This window comes from Callithrix jacchus, chromosome 12 (assembly GCF_049354715.1).
Source record: "Callithrix jacchus isolate 240 chromosome 12, calJac240_pri, whole genome shotgun sequence".
NCBI classification, from domain to species: domain Eukaryota; kingdom Metazoa; phylum Chordata; class Mammalia; order Primates; family Cebidae; genus Callithrix; species Callithrix jacchus.
This window is the reverse complement of record NC_133513.1, coordinates 62,387,696-62,404,125: the sequence shown is the minus strand read 5'-3', so window position 1 is coordinate 62,404,125 and position 16,430 is coordinate 62,387,696. Positions and strand designations below refer to the sequence as shown.

The following is a 16,430-nucleotide window of genomic DNA, read 5'->3' as shown; positions in this document are numbered from 1 at the left end:
TACCAATATCTGGTAGACGCTGCCCATTATAAGGGTACCAATTTCCTTTCACTGTGAAGGGACTTTTCCTGTTGCTTGTTGAACCGGTTCCCAGCTGCCCATTACCACCAAGCCCAAAAGAGTAAATTCGTCCTGATGAAGGAACAAAAGCAGAAGTGTGCTGCCTAGAGTAAAATGATAGAAAACCTCAGACTTAATGTTATCTTCCAACAATTTACAATGACAAAAGCAGAGAAAATATCAAGAGGTAATTTTTCTTTTCAAAAAATAAATTAATAAATTTAGTACTTCTAAAGCTTTTGTACAAAATATTCATTAGCAGCTTTAATATATAAAATGAATTCTGTATCATACAGGCAGGCTACACGAGCATGGTACAGAAAATTTCCACTAATGTTTAAATTTTAAAAGGCCCAGGTCTATACAGAAATCCCTTACAATAAATGGTTCAGCTCCAGAGTAGCATCTAATTATCTTGTCCAAGGAAGTCCCCACTACTTCCCTTGTCAAGTTCTAGTCCAGAGCTATGGTCTATCAAAGTCCTCCATTTGGGCATCACCCAGAAATCTTAGGCTAAGAAATGGGAAGTAATCTAGTACCAGTCAGAAGGTTGTTATATATACCTAGGCATAACAGAAACAATGTTTCCTTTCTTCTGAGGAATGTGATCTCTTTAAGTAGTCATCAAAACTCCTCTGGAGGTACTATAGTAGAAGTAAACCTAAGAAACCACAGAACTGAAGCTAAGGATGACCTACCAATCCACTCTCAGTAAACCTATCCAACTCCTCAGAAAGTCTCCTTATGTAAGCAGGGCAATATTTCATTGTGTACCCCTTCCATGAAACAGTTTTACTGAGAGGACATGGTACCTCCAGGTCTTGCCCTTGCTTCTATTGGGTCTTAGATCTTATCTCCTGCCTCTTTGCAATTTGTGGAATATTGTTTTAAAGTGGCTGAAATTATCCCTCTCCCCATACTCACATCCTATACAGTATGACTGTTGCAATTGTTCCCACCAAGATTGGAAATCTCTTTCTCTAAGTCTTAAATCCAAGTCCTAATCTATAGCTTGCTTAGGCCAGCAGAAACAAGTGTCGCAGTTCTGAGCCTATGCCTTACAAGTGGCTTTATACACTCTTTCCTTATCTTTAGGAATCCTGCTCTACTGTCATTAAGAGTAAACCAAGGTTAGCAGCTAAAGGATGATTTACAATCTGGAACAGAGACAAACTGTCCTAGCTGAGGCCATCCTAGACTCCCAGCTCCCAGCCAGATCATCAACTAATCATCTGAGCCAGCTAAGATGACAGCAGCCAGGCTAAGCTCAGCTGAAATTATTAAAACAAAGAATTATCAGCTAAATAATTATTTTAGGCCACTAGGTTTTGGAGTGTTTTGTTTAGCGATATAAGCTAATCCGTACGTTACCCAGATTGGCAAATTATTTTAGAATGACTCCAAAGTCAATTCAAACAGCTTTGGTTTTTAAATTTCAAATTTCTTTCAAATTTCAAATTTCTTTGTTTTTGCCAGGGGGAGTTCTCTTTATATCCTCACAAACTCACATATGCTATTTTAAAGGTGTTTTTAAGTTTCAAAACAGTTTTCAAGTTAGCTAGTCTGACAGATTACTAGCCTCTCTCAGGAAGCAGCCATCTCAAAGGAATATATTGATAGTCTGAAAATTACTGCAATACAATTTTATTAAAACTCGTCCTCACACTGGCCTAATAAAGTGCTGGTTCTTAACCTTGGCTGCATATATGAACCATCTTGGGGTGAACCTAGGTAAAAATACACATTTTTGGCCAGGCACGGTGGCTCATGCCTGTAATCTCAGCACTTTGGGAGACCGAGGCAGGTGGATCACTTAAGGTCAGGTGTTTGAGAGCAGCCTGGCCAACACGGCAAAACCCTGTCTCTACTAAAAATACAAAAATTAGCTGGGCATGGTGGCATGCACCTGCAGTCCCAGCTACTCGGGAGGCTGAGGCAGAGGCAGAGGTTAAAGTGAGCCAAGATTGTGCACTCCAGCCTGGGCAACAGACTGCGACTCAGTCTCAACACCAACAACAACGTACGCGCGCGCGCGTGTGTATGTGTGTGTGTTTTTACAGTGTAAAGTTAGGGTTCAGAGCCACTGAATGAACAGAACTATCTTAAGCTCTAGATTTAATATAAGAGCTCAAAAGCACTTTATTATACTGCTAGAATGTGAACCTTTTTCTTTTGGATCATCTACTGATGGACTGACACTTTGGTACTCTTGACTGCTTCGTTCAGGAGGTTTTTGACAATTACTGAATAACAAAATAATACATATTTCTTATAGTACTGACTACTTGGAAGTCAAACTGATCAAAATACCAGATACCTACTTACATTTCCTATTTAGGTTAAGTCCTTAGATCTCACTCAATATGTTGAAATTTCACCCTGGATCCAGCAGTTACATGAATAAAATTGCTGAAAAGAACTGGTTTACAGAGCTAAGAATAACTATTCAAATCATGTATTACAGAAGTAAGAATAACTATTCAAATCATGTACATTTTGGCTGTTAAGAATTACAAAAGTAGATAACATTAAATCATTTGTGATATTTCACAAAGGACTAATAAAATATGTCACCTAAAACAGTGATTTGAATTCATTATCATGTTATATTAAGCATATACATTCCCATCATAGCCTCATGGTGGCTGGGCTGCATATTATAGTCCCTATACCTTAACTTTAGATTTGGTCATATAGTTTGCTTTTGGTTAACGAGATTTCAGTGAATGTGATGCAAGCAGAAGGCTTGAAATGTGATGTACAGTTGAGTCTGCTTTCTTGTGCATTTGTCTCCGCCAGAAGAATACCCAGACACAGCCCACTGCTCCTCTGGTATAGTCCCAAGAATGAGACATGTCACAAAGCCATCCCAGCTGAAACACAGTCTAAGCAAACTCACCCCAGTGAAGAGGCAGACTGAAACAGAACTGCCCCAGTCAATCTGTAACCCAAATAAAGCTGCTCGAGATAGCCTAAGGACCGAGGACAAACCACTTTACTGAACCACAGAGTAAGAAATAAACATTTACCATTGTATGTCACTGCCGGGCATAGTGGCTCATGCCTGTAATCCCAACATTTTGTGAGGCTGAGGTGGACAGATCATGAGGTCAGGAGTTCAAGAACAGCCTGGCCAACACCGTGAAACCATGCCTGTACTAAAAATACTACTATATATCACTGACATGTTTGTGCACAAGAGACCAATACAGACATTATAAATTTTAATTTGTTGACTGATTGAGAAAAGAGTTTTTGCTCTGTCGCCCAGATTGTGCAGTGGCACAATCTTAGCTCACTGCAACCTCTGCCTCCTGCGATCAAGCAATTCTCCTGACTCATCAGTCTCCCCACTAGCTGGGATTACAAGTGCATATCACCACCCTGGCTAATTTTTGTATTTTTAGTAGAGATGGGTTTTTTTTCACCATGTTGTCCAGGCTTGTCGTGAACCCCTAACCTCAAGTGATCTGCCCACCTCGGTCCCCTAGAGTGCTGAGATTACAGATGTGAGTCACTGTGCCTGGTCTATATCAATACGTTTAAAATTACGCAAAATTTAAAAATTCTTAGAAAAACATTAACATTCATATAACTGACTCAAGAAATAATAAAACCTACCTCATAGCCACTAAAGAAATTAAAGAATGTTTTTTTAAATTCCAAAAAAGAAAATGCCAGGCACAAATAGCTTTAATGACAAGTTATACCAACATTGCAAGCTGTTCTATTTCCAAAAATTAGAAAACAAGGGTACATTCCCCAATGTTATTTTATCAGACTAGAAACCCTTCATAATAAAACCTTGTGAAAAGAATAAAAAAATTATAGATCAAGTTCACTGATAAACAGAAATATACATAAACAGAATATTCATAAATCAAACCCAGCACTAAATAAAAATAATACTTGACCAAACTGAAGTTATTCCAGAAAACCAAAGCTGTTGTTAACTAGAAAAAAAAGAAAATGCATCAATATGCCACATTAACAGATTAAAGAAAAAAAAATCATAAATAACTTCAATAGATACATTAGATACAATAGCAAAAACAACATTAACAATTTAACTTCAATAGATACAATAGAAAAAACATTAACAACTTAACATCCATTTACAATAAAAAACTAGGAATAAAAGGGAAATTACTTAGTCTGATAGAGGTTATCCACAAAAATCTTAACAGCAAACATGATAATTAACTGAGAAATAGTCAAAGTTTTCCCACAGAAAGGAAACATTATAATATTACAGCAAACAGGGGCCGGGCACGGTGGCTCAAGCCTGTAATCCCAGCACTTTGGGAGGCCGAGGCAGGTGGATCACAAGGTCAACAGATCGAGACCATCCTGGTCGACATGGTGAAACCCCGTCTCTACTAAAAATACAAAAAATTAGCTGGGCATGGTGGCACGTGCCTGTAATCCTAGCTACTCGGGAGGCTGAGGCAGGAGAATTGCCTGAACCCAGGAGGCGGAGGTTGCGGTGAGCCGAGATCGCGCCATTGCACTCCAGCCTGGGTAACAAGAGTGAAACTCTGTCTCAAAAAAAAAAAAAAAAAAATAGCAAACATCATAATAGTTTGCTGTAATATTAATAAAACCTAACCAGCACATTAAAACAATTATATAAACACTTTAAGTATAAATAATAGAAATAATGAAACAAAACTGCACTGACTCACAGATAATATGATTATGTACATGAATAAGTTATTAATAAGAGTTTAGCAGCTGGATGTGGTGGGTCACAAGGTCAGGAGTTCAAGACCAGCCTGGCCAAGATGGTGAAACCCCATCTCCACGAAAAATAAAATACAAAAATTAGTTGGGTGTGGTGGCACATGCCTGTAATCCCAGCCTTGGGAGGCTGAGGCAGGAGAATCACTTGAACCTGGGAAGTGGAGGCTGCAGTGAGCCAAGATCACGCCATTGCACTCCAGCCTGGGCAACAAAAGCAAAGCGTGATCTCAAAAAAAAAAAAAAAACAGCAAAGTGGCTGTATTTAAAATAAATATGTAAATATCAATTATTTCTACATGCCAGTGATTCCTTAGAAAGTAGAAATAAAAATATAGTACCATAGAAATGGAACTACAAAAAGATATACAAGAACTCTATGATGAAAATTTTAAAACATTTTATTATAAGACATTAAATAAATATGGAAGTTGATTAGAAAAGTAATTATTATAAAGATAATGACTTTTCCCAAAATTAACCTAGAGATTCAATGCACTACCTATCAAAATCCACAAGGCTTTTTTTTTTTTTTTGAGATAACTTGATAGACCAATGCTAAAATTTACATGAAAGTAATAAAGGTTATCATCAGCCAAAGCATTCTTAATGAACAAGAATAACAAGGAGTCACTTTAACCGAAATAGAAAAAGTTATTATGGTGTCTAGGTAGTAAGCGGCACAGGGGTAGGCATATATATTGAATAATTAGAGATCACAGAAAGGGATCCATGTACACATAACAATTTATGGCAACGATGACACTATACAGTAGGAGGGTGAAGGATTTTCAAAAATGCAGCTAGACGGGGGATTCTTGGAAAATGGTGGAATACAAAGCGCCAAGAATCTTTTTCCCCACTAGACAACAATTACACTGGCAGAATCTGTCTGACAGAATGATTTTGCAACTCTGGAGTCTATGCAAAGGTTTGTTATTTCCAGGAGACAGCTAGATGACAAATTCTGGTTAATTTCAATTTCAACTCATAGCATGGTAGCAGTTACCCATCCCTTACTCCTGTGTAAGGCAGTCATGAACAGCTTCCACGAGCAGCTTGCAGGCAACTTACAGGTGCCAGAGTGGGCAATAAGGACTTTGTTCCTTTTAGGAACTGATGTTCTGATCACTGATTGGTGCTTCTGATCACCAGGTGCAGAAAGGCAGGCAATGACTGCTGTGCACTCTCCCACTTTGGCTAAAGAGACTTCCAAAGAATTCAAAGGACTGATGTCTTCATCTTTCTTTCTTCCACCCTCCTTCCACCCCCACCTTTCATTTTTTTCTTTTTTCCTTTGGGGAGCCAGATATTTAAGGTCTAGAAAATTAAAAAACAACCACATTTATGGCTGAATTCAGGAAGTCACTGTGCATTAGCAGGGAAAGGTACAGGCTAAGAAAACATCTGCAAAGACCTCATTTTTATACCTCAGGGTAACTCCTGACACAGAGACAACCTACAATAATCAAAAACCAAAAATCAGCAAACTCTGGCGAATGGGGAGAATCTGATTTCCAGTTACCACATTATTAGAGTTTAACGTCCAGTTTTCAAAGAAACATCACAAGGCATACAAAGTAGCAGGAAAGTATAACCCACTCAAAGAAAATATAAACAAAAGAAACTACCCCTGAGAAGGAGCTCAAAACCAGCCTGGCCAATATAGTGAAACCCCGTCTCTATTTTTAAAATATGAAAATTAGCCAGGCATGGTGGCACGCACCTGTTGTTCCAGCTACTTGCGAGGCTGAGTCAGGAGAATCGCTTGAATCTGGGAGGTGGAGGTTGCAGTTAGCCAAGATGGCGCCACTGCACTCCAGCTTGGGTGACAGAGTGAGACTCCATTTCAAAAAAAAAAAAGAAACTACCCCTGAGAATGTCAAATGACAGACCTAAAATCTGCCTTCAAGTATCTGTAGACCTAAAAGACAAAGACTAAATCAAATATCCTAAAGATGCTCAAAGAACTAGAGTAAGATGTGGGAAAAGAAAAAAAAAGTATGAACAAAATGGAAACATCAATCAAAAAGAAAAACTAAGAAAAATTTCCAGAGTTGGAAAGTACAATACCTAAAATAAAAAATATACTACAGAGATTTGAAGGCAGATTTCAGCAAACAGAAAAAAAAAAAAAAATCAGCAAACAAAAAAGATATGATGGTTGAAATTATTAAGTCTGTGGAACAGAAAGAAATATTTTTAAAAGTGCAGAGAGCCTAAGGGAACCACAGGACACCATTAAGCCGACCAACACAAGCACTGTGGAATTCTCAGAAGAATACAGCAAGGGAAAGAGAAATTATCTGAAGAAGTAATAGCCAAAAACTTCCCAAATTTGGCGGAAGACATGAATCTAAACATCCATAGCCCCAATGAACTCTACGCAGGATAAACTCAGAGATCAATAGAGACACAGTTCAATCAAAATGCTGAAAGACAAAGAATCTTGAAAGCAGCAAGAGAGAAGTTGTTTGTCATATATAAAGTATTCTCAATAAAATAATTATAAACTGAATTCAGCAGCACACTAAAAGGGTTATATACCACAACAACCACCAAGAGGGAGCTATTCCTGGAAGGCAAAGATGGTTCAACATATGAAAATTAATATATGAATTCAATGTAATATATCAAATTAACAGATTGAAGAAGAAAAAGCACACATACAATCATCTGAATTGATGCAGAAAAATAACTTGACAAAATTCAACACCCTTTGATAACTAAAAAAAAAAAAAGACAGAAAAAAACACTTCAACATAAGGAACCCTATCTGAAAAAGCAACAATGAACATCATAGTTAACAGTGAGACTGAAAGCTTTTCCTGTAAGATCAGGAATAAGGATGCCCACTTTCACCACTTCTATTCAACACAGTCTTTTCTACCCTTTTTCGCAATTTTGCAAGAATAACAAATAAACAGCATTCAAATTGGAAAGAAAAAAAAACTCTGTATGCAGATGATATAATCATATATGTAGAACACCCTAAAGATTCCACACAAAAATTGTTAAAACTAATAAACAAACTTGGCAAAGCTGGAGGATACAAAATCTACACACAAAAATTAGCTGAGTTTCTATACATTAACAATGAACAATTTGGAAGAAAATAAAATTTTATTTATAATCTTATCAAAAATAATAAAATACTTAGGAATTAACAAGAAGGCAAAAGATTTGCATAATAAAACTACAAATACTGCTGAAAGAAATTAAATGAGATATAAACGGAAAGACACTTGTGGTCATGGACTGGAAGACAATATTGTTAAGATGTTGTTGCTACCCAAAAGACTGTACAGACTCAACATAATCCCTATCAAAATCCCAAAAATGTTTTTTGCAGAAATAGAAAAACACATCCTAAACCCCATGTGAAATCAAGGGAACCCAAATATTTAATATGATCCTGAAAAAGATCTTGAATAAGTTGGTGGACTCTCACTTCCTGATTTCAAAACCTACCTCAAAAGCTACAATCATCAATGTAGTACTGGCATAAAGACAGATATGCAGACCTATGCAACAGAACAGACAACCCAGAAATAAACCCTAGTATATATGTTGAGATGACTTTCAACAAGTGGGCCAAGACCATTCAATGGGGAAAGGACAGTCTTTTCAACAAAGAATGCTGGGAAAACTAGATATCCACATGCGAAAGGATAAAAGTGGACTCATGCCATATATAAAAATTAATTTGGCCTGGCACAGTGGCTCACACCTATACTTCCAGCACTTTGGGAGGCCAAGGTGGGTGGATCACCCGAGGTCAGGAGTTTGAGATAAGCCTGCCCAACATGGTGAAACCCTGTCTCTACTAAAAACACAAAAATTAGCCAGGCGCAGTGGTGGGTGCCTGTAGTCCCAGCTACTTGGGAGGTTGAGGCAGGAGAATCCCTTGAACCCAGGAGGCAGAGGTTGCAGTGAGCCCAGATCGTACCACTGCACTCCAAGCCTAGGTGACAGAGTGAGACTCCGCCTGAAAAAAAAAATTAATTAATTCAAATAGATCAAAGACCTAAATGTAAAAGGCAAAACTATAAAACTCTAAGAAGCAAACAGAAAAATGCTTCATGACATTGGGTTTGGCAATAACTTCTTGGATATAACACCAAAGACATAGCCAACAAATAAAAAATAGACAAACTGGACCCTATAAAAATGTAAAGCTTCATGAATCAAAAGACACTATCTATAGAATACAACAACCAACAACCCACAGAATGAAAGAAAATATCTGCAAATATCTGATAAGGGATTAATATCTAGAATATATAGAAAACTCTTAAAACTCAACAACAAAACAGCCAGATTCAAAAAAGAGAAAAATACTTTGACATTTTCCCCTAGGATGTACAAACGGTCAATAAATACATAAAATGATGCTCAGCTCACTAATCATTAGAAAAATGCAAATCAAAACCACAGGAGATGCCATGTTACACCTACTAAAATAGGTATTATTAAAAAAAAAGCAAGAATGAAAAAGGCAAAATGAGAAAATAACAGTGTTGGTGAGGATGTAGAGACACTGAAACCCTGTACACTGTTGGTGGAAATATAAAACAGGACAACTACTATGAAAAACAGTGTGGCAGTTCCTACAAAAATTAAAAATAGAATTACCACATGAACCACCAATTCCACTCCTGAGTATATATATGCCCAGAAGAACTGAAAGTGGGGTCGTGAAGGGATGTTTTTATATTCATGTTCATAGCAACAATATTTACAATAAACTAAAACACAAAAGTAACCCCAGTGTCCATCAAAAGATGAATGCGTAAGTAAAATGTAGTATATATACACAATGGAATACTGTTCAGCCTTTAAAGGAAGGAAATTCTGACACATGTAGAAAGAAATTCTACAACATGGGTGAATCTTGATGACACTATGCTGAGTGAAATAAGTCAGTCACCAAACGACAAATACTGTAAGATTGTGCCTATATGAGATACCTAGAGTACTTAAATTCAGAGACAGGAAGTAGAATGGTAGTTGCCACAGGAAGGCATGGAGGAGAATAGGGAGTTATTGTTTAAAGGGTATAGAGCTTCAATTCTGCAAGATAAAAAGAATTCTAGAGATGAATGATGATGATGGTTTCACAACAATATAAATGTACTTAACACCATGGACTGTATACTTAGAAATAGTTAAGATGGTAAATTTTGTTGTACGTATTTCCCACAAAAAAACTTTTAATTGTGCTAGAGTAATTGACTATTTATGTTTTTAAAAAGTTGATTCCTTACTTGAATATTATACTGTCCTCCACAAAATAAATCAACTTGAGATAGCTTACAGACCTCCATGTAAAAGGCAAAATTATGTTTCTGAAGAGAATATAAATGATTACTTTAATGCTTTCAGGTAGAAAAATATTTCTTAGGAAATAAATGGCACTATTAAGTAAAATATTAATAAATTTATTTTTATTAATATCTAAAACTTCTGTTCATAAAAAGACAACAGAATAAAAATAACAAGATAAGGTAAAACATGGAAAGACATCTGTAAAACATATGCCCAATAAAGAACTTTTATCCCTGTACTGAGAAACATTATGAACTTGTATCTACAATATATAAATAACTACCATAAATCAATTTTTTATAAAGAAATATAAATGACCAATAAACATATGGAAAAGGTACTCAAGTAAGTCATGGAAATGTATATTCAAATTATGAAGTAACAATAAATATCCAAGAATTAGCAAGAAGTCTGACAATACCAACTGGTGACAAGAACACAGGGCATCAAAAATTTTCACACATTGCTAATGGGAATATAAACTGGAAACACCACATGGGAAATAAGTGTCCTCTATAACCCAGCAATTCCATTCTGGATGAATATGAAGGCTTACATATACCATATAATAAAAGTGCAAAACAACATTATTCATAATTGCCAAAATCTGGCAACATGCAAATGTCTATCAGCAATAGTATGAGTATATTATCTATACACAAAATTAACTAAAAAACATTAATGAGGCCTAATGATGGAGAACCATAACTACATAAAAATTATAGAAGCATGATGTTAAGAGGAAAAAGGAATCACCAAAGAATTCTCACAGTGTAATTACATGTATTTGAAGCTAATAGTTGGTAAAACTAAACAATTGTATAGATACGCATACAAGGTAGAAAAACATTAAGCAAGGTGATCAAAATTAAATTAAGTGGTCAAGAAGGGTACATTTTGCTACTTGGGAGTCTAATCAATTTAATTCTCCAAAGATGAAGCTCAACCCAAAGACTTCTTATTTATTTCCAAGAACTAAAAATCAATAGATAAAGCTCAATGTCGAAGACTCTTCTGTTTACTCCCAAGAATTCGGAATAAGGAAAATCAGGAGATAATTGGTTGAATTATACCAATCAAACTTTCATCACATTAATTCTGTCTTAATTAATTGGTCAATCTCTTCACTCTTTAAGGAAAAAAGGTAAGCCTGGGCAATATAGTGAGATCTTGTTGCTACTAAAAATTTAAAAAATCGAATAAGCTGGCATGGTGGTGCATGCCTGTACTCCCAGCTATTCAAGAGGCTGAGGCAAAGAGGATCACTTGAGCCCAGGAGGTTAAGGCTGCAATAAGCCGTAATTGTGTCACTGCACTCCAGCCTGCTGACAGCAAGGAAAGACTCTATCACCAAAAAAAAAAAAAAAAAAAAAGTGGAAAAGAGAAAGAAGCCTTTTGAGTGTGATATCAAATATAATAAATATAATATTACATATACATTATTACATCTTGCCTCAGCTAAATCTGATCAAGTAAAGATAAATAAAATAACAGTTTAAAAAAGATGTTTTTCCTGTTACTATGATTCCTCAGTGACAAAATCAGTATTTGGAGGGGAAGGTATTTCCTCAGATTATTAGGATCCCTAAAACAATTCAATAAGCAATCCCTGAATAACTGCAGTTTAGAGACCATAATATTCTTTTATATAACAGCTTACCGTCCACAAGCAATCTGAGTGACAATGCTTCCCATAAGTTCAAAAACTTTCCTTGGGTTTATTTCATGACTGGTAGAATTATGGCCCAACTGACCATACCCTCCAGCTCCAAAAGTAAACACTCCACCTTCCTAAAAAAAAAGAAACAAAACCCCTTACCATTACAAGACATTATAAAATAAAATAACAGGAAAATAAGTTAAAGTCCAAATCTTTAATATAAACTCAGTTTTTTTATCTTCTACAAACTGTCTTCACAATTTAACAGAGAGACAGCAGCTGGTTCTATCAAAGTAAAATGTCATAAAACTATGCGAATTCCAGGTAATGATGTTTTCAACATTATAAAATATTTAATGTAGTCACTAGAGATACAAATAATTATTTGTATTGCCTTTCACTATCATTATACTGTCTTGCTGAATTTCAAGTACATATATAAGATTTCACAAAACCTAAAAATGGTATCATCTTCACTTTTCAAGGTAGTTATTGACTTATATAAACAATCTGCAAAAAGAGTATATGTAACCAGAATGCACAAATAGAACAATTTTTATTTACTTATTTATTTATTCAGACAGGGTCTTGCTCAGTCACCCAGGCTTCAGTATAGTGGCATGATCATGGCTAACTGCAGCCTCAACCTCCTGGGCTCAAGTGATCCTCCCACCTCAGCCTCATAAGTAGCTGAGACCGCAGGCATGCACCACCATGTCTGGCTAATTTTTTACTTTTTTGTAGAGATGGCATCTTCCTGTGTTGTCCAGGTTGGTCTCAATCTCCTGAGCTCAACTAATCCTCTTGCCTCTGCCTCCTGAAGTGTTGGGATTACAGGCATGAGCCACCGTGCGTGGCCTTGTAGCAATTTTTAGCATGCAGTTACAATGATATAGAGATGTCTTTAAAAAAAAAAAAAACTCTTATAAAAATAACTTAGGCGGGTAGATCACTTGAGGTCAGGAGTTCGAGACCAGCCTGGCCAACGTGGCGAAACCCCATATCTACTAAAACTACAAAAATTAGGTGTGGTGGCAGGCGCCTGTAGTCCCAGCTACTTGGGAGACTGACGCAGGATCATCACTTGAACCCGGAAGGCACAGGTTGTCATGAGCCAAGATCATGCCACTGTACTCCAGCCTGGGTGACAGAGCAAGACTCTGTCTCAAAACAAACAAAACATGTAACATATAACTAATTAGAAGTTCTGCATTAGAAAAAATCTATGATGACAACACAATCACAATTAGTATTTTTCAGTTCAACTGCTTTTCTTCACAGTTATAGCTATATATGCAACTTTATATTCTGCTTTCATCATTTATTAGCATCATTACATACTGTTACATGAGAATATTCATTTTTCTTTTCTTAATCATAGAAAATGTCAAGCAAATATACAAAAGTAAAGAGAAAATAACAGTAAATCACCATAAAACCATCACTAAGTTTCAATAACTGGCAAAAGGTTGGTTAGTTTGTTTCATTGGTGTCTCCCTTTCCCTTTTGGGGTATTTTAAAACAAAACAAAAAGCACTTGAGTATTTTAAAGCAAATTGTGGTCATCAAATCATTTCACCCACAAATGTGTATCTTCAACAGCATATATTTCTAACAGACAAAAGTATATAACCACAATACTATTATCACATTCACAAAATCAATACTAATTTCTTAATATCATCTAATAACCAGGCCATGTTTAAATGTACCTGATTATTTTATTGCATCATTTCACAAAGCATATGTCTGCTTTGTCAGCAAAGTTAAAAATAAGTTAAGTCGGGTCTGGCACGATGGCTCACACCCATAATCCCAGCACTTTGGGAGGCCAAGGCAGACAGATTATTTGAGGTCAGGAGTTTGAGACCACCCTGGCCAACAGGCTGAGACTCCGTCTCTACTAAAAATACAAGTGTAGTGGTGTGTGCCTGTAATCCCAGCTATTCAGGAGGCTGAGGCAGGAGAATTGGTTGAACCCGGGAGACAGAGGCCTGGAGTGAGCTAAGATCACACCACTGCACTCCAGCCTGGGCAACACAGTGAGACTGTCTCAAAAAATAACAATAAAATAAAATATAACAAATAAGTCAAAGTATGTCAGCCTGATACATCACCATTAAGCTCAATGTTCTTTGCCTAGATCCATTATTTATGAGGGAGTGTAAAATGGTGATTTTTCTAGTTTTATTATTTTTCCTAGAGGTATGAGCTAGAATTCTTCTCTAAAGAACTTATTAACTATTAAGTTACCCTAAAATACAATTTGCAAATGAAAGGCTAAAAACTTGGTTCTTTCCCATTATTGACCAATGAAAAAAAATGAGTGCTGTCCTAGCAACCTCCAAAGGTAAGCAATAAGCTTTGCTTATATTGATTTGGGGGAAGAGAATATCATCACAAACTCATGGATTTTTTTTATAAATCTGATGTTTTCCATTTTTTGCAGTTATTATTTCTTCTCGATATCCAGTGAAAACTCCTTCAAGTTGTCCTTCTGACATGACAGTAGTAATTTTTGCTTTTTCATACCACAAAGTGCCCAAAGGTGTTCTTATAAATATTTTTTGCTCCAGATATGAGATCAGACTCTTCCCTAAGAAGTCCTGGTTCCTTTTAATAGGAATCAAAAATGATGAGTTCATGTCCTTTGTAGGGACATGGATGAATCTGGAGAACATCATTCTCAGCAAACCGACACAAGAACAGAAAATGAAATACCGCGAAATCTCACTCATAGGCGGGTGATGAAAAATGAGAACACATGGACACAGGGAAGGGAGTACTACACAATCAGGTCTATTGGGGGGAACAGGGGAGGGACAGTGGCGGGGGGAGCTGGGGAGGGATAGCCTGGGGAGAAATGCCAAATGTGGGTGAAGGGGAGGAAGGCAGCAGAACACACTGCCATGTGTGTACCTATGCGACTATCTTGCATGTTCTGCACATGTACCCCAAAACCTAAAATGCAATTAAAAAAAAAAAGAAGCAAAAAAAAAAATATATATATATGATATCTTTATGGAAGTATCCTCATATCTATAAACATGGCATGTCTTTCCATTTATTCTGTTTTTTAACGTTGATTTAAAAATCTTTGCTAATGCAATTTTCCTAGTGTAGGTTTTGTACAGAAAACTGCTTCATAAAGCAATCTTAATCTATTTACTATTTCCAAGAAATTCTTCCAGAAAAGCAAGACATATGGACATGAAACATGTAACTCAAATCAAGGGAAAATAAAATATTTTACTTCGGGGATATTTACAACTATCTAATTTTGTTAAAAATAATGTATACCCAAACTTCCAATGAATAAATATCACTAGCTACTGTCTTCTGAGAGAAGAATACACAAGATTAATAGACTTAGCATTTCTTTAAATAGACATAAAAAGTTACTTATCTTAGAACTTTACAATGAATGATTATCTGAAAGGCTGAATTTGAAAAGCAGTAACATTGTTGGTCTTTCTGCCATAAAGTTAGTTTTTGGAATGATACCATACACAAATATTTTTTATATTTTGATAAAAAATATTTTTGCTATTATTTTTACATAGCCTTCTTTCTTCCAAATACCAATAACAAAACAGGATGAGTAAAATTTAAAACTTGCCAACAAGAATAAGTAAGACTTCAGTGATTACATTTGTAATGTGAATGAAAAAATCAATAAAATATGGTATTAGGTTGGTGCAAAAGTAATTGCAGTTTTTACCATTAATCTTATCCTAATAATAAGATTGGCAGGTAGAATAATCCTTCCTTACTAAAAGGCAAGTAATACAAAATACTTTAACTTTCATAATTAGTCATTATATTTTTTAAAGTGCAATTGAGTTCACTGTATTTGACAATGACAAGAATTCTTGCCCTGCTAAAATTCCCAAGTAAAAATAAGAGTGATCATTTTAAAGCCTGATTAGAATTTTTTTTTTTTTTTCAAGCAAGGTCTCACTCTGTCTCCCAGGCTGCAGTGCAGTGGTGTGATCTCAGCTCAATGCAAACTCCACCTCCGAGGTTCATGCGATACTCCTGCCTCAGTCTCCCCAGCAGCTGGGATTATAGGTGCCTGCCACCAAACACCCAGCTAACTTCAACTCTCTGGTAAAGGTTAGTTGAATGCTTTCATTTTCATCTAACTTCTAGTCACTAGAGAACTAAACAGTACTGATACTCAACTGGCACATACCCAAGACAATGAGAGGTCAGAGTTAAAGCCATTGATAAGACTGTGATGAAAGCTTGCTATAACTGCTTGCACAATACTTGGCCAATGAATAATAGAGAGATTCGGTCTCCTCTATTGCTTATATGAAATATTCAAAGCCAAACGGAAACTAATTTCAAATTAGGCTGAGCTACACAATACAAATGGGCTTGATACATACATAGCATGACAAGACTAATGAACTAAAATGAAATCATTTTATTCAAAGTATGATTTAAGCAGTATGTCATATAAAGCTGAGAAATTCAGCAATATATACTATCACATATAATATCAGAATTCACATTTTATAACATAAAACAGTTGAAAAATAAGGTAAATTATTTTCAAGAATAAATAATCTAAGTTTTTTCCAGATAAATTATGTCTGAAACACCAATAACACTCAAGTTAAAACTTGAGAAAATA

At 35.9% G+C, this 16,430-nt stretch overlaps 1 protein-coding gene across 15 annotated transcripts in view; it reads right to left on the bottom strand.

Moving 5' to 3' along the window:
• The window catches only part of HERC4 (HECT and RLD domain containing E3 ubiquitin protein ligase 4), a 157,261-nt gene that overhangs the window by 83,680 nt on the left and 57,151 nt on the right, over nt 1–16,430 (bottom strand). For all 15 annotated transcript variants that reach the window (XR_013524948.1, XR_013524950.1, XR_013524949.1 and 12 more), the window contains 2 exons: nt 11,789–11,919; nt 4–164 (listed from right to left, as the gene is read on the bottom strand). Coding sequence is in view for 12 of the 15 variants with exons in the window: in XM_078345821.1 (XP_078201947.1) it covers nt 4–164; nt 11,789–11,919 (292 nt within the window). In the remaining 3 variants the exon portion in view is untranslated. The remainder of the gene's footprint in view (nt 1–3; nt 165–11,788; nt 11,920–16,430) is intronic.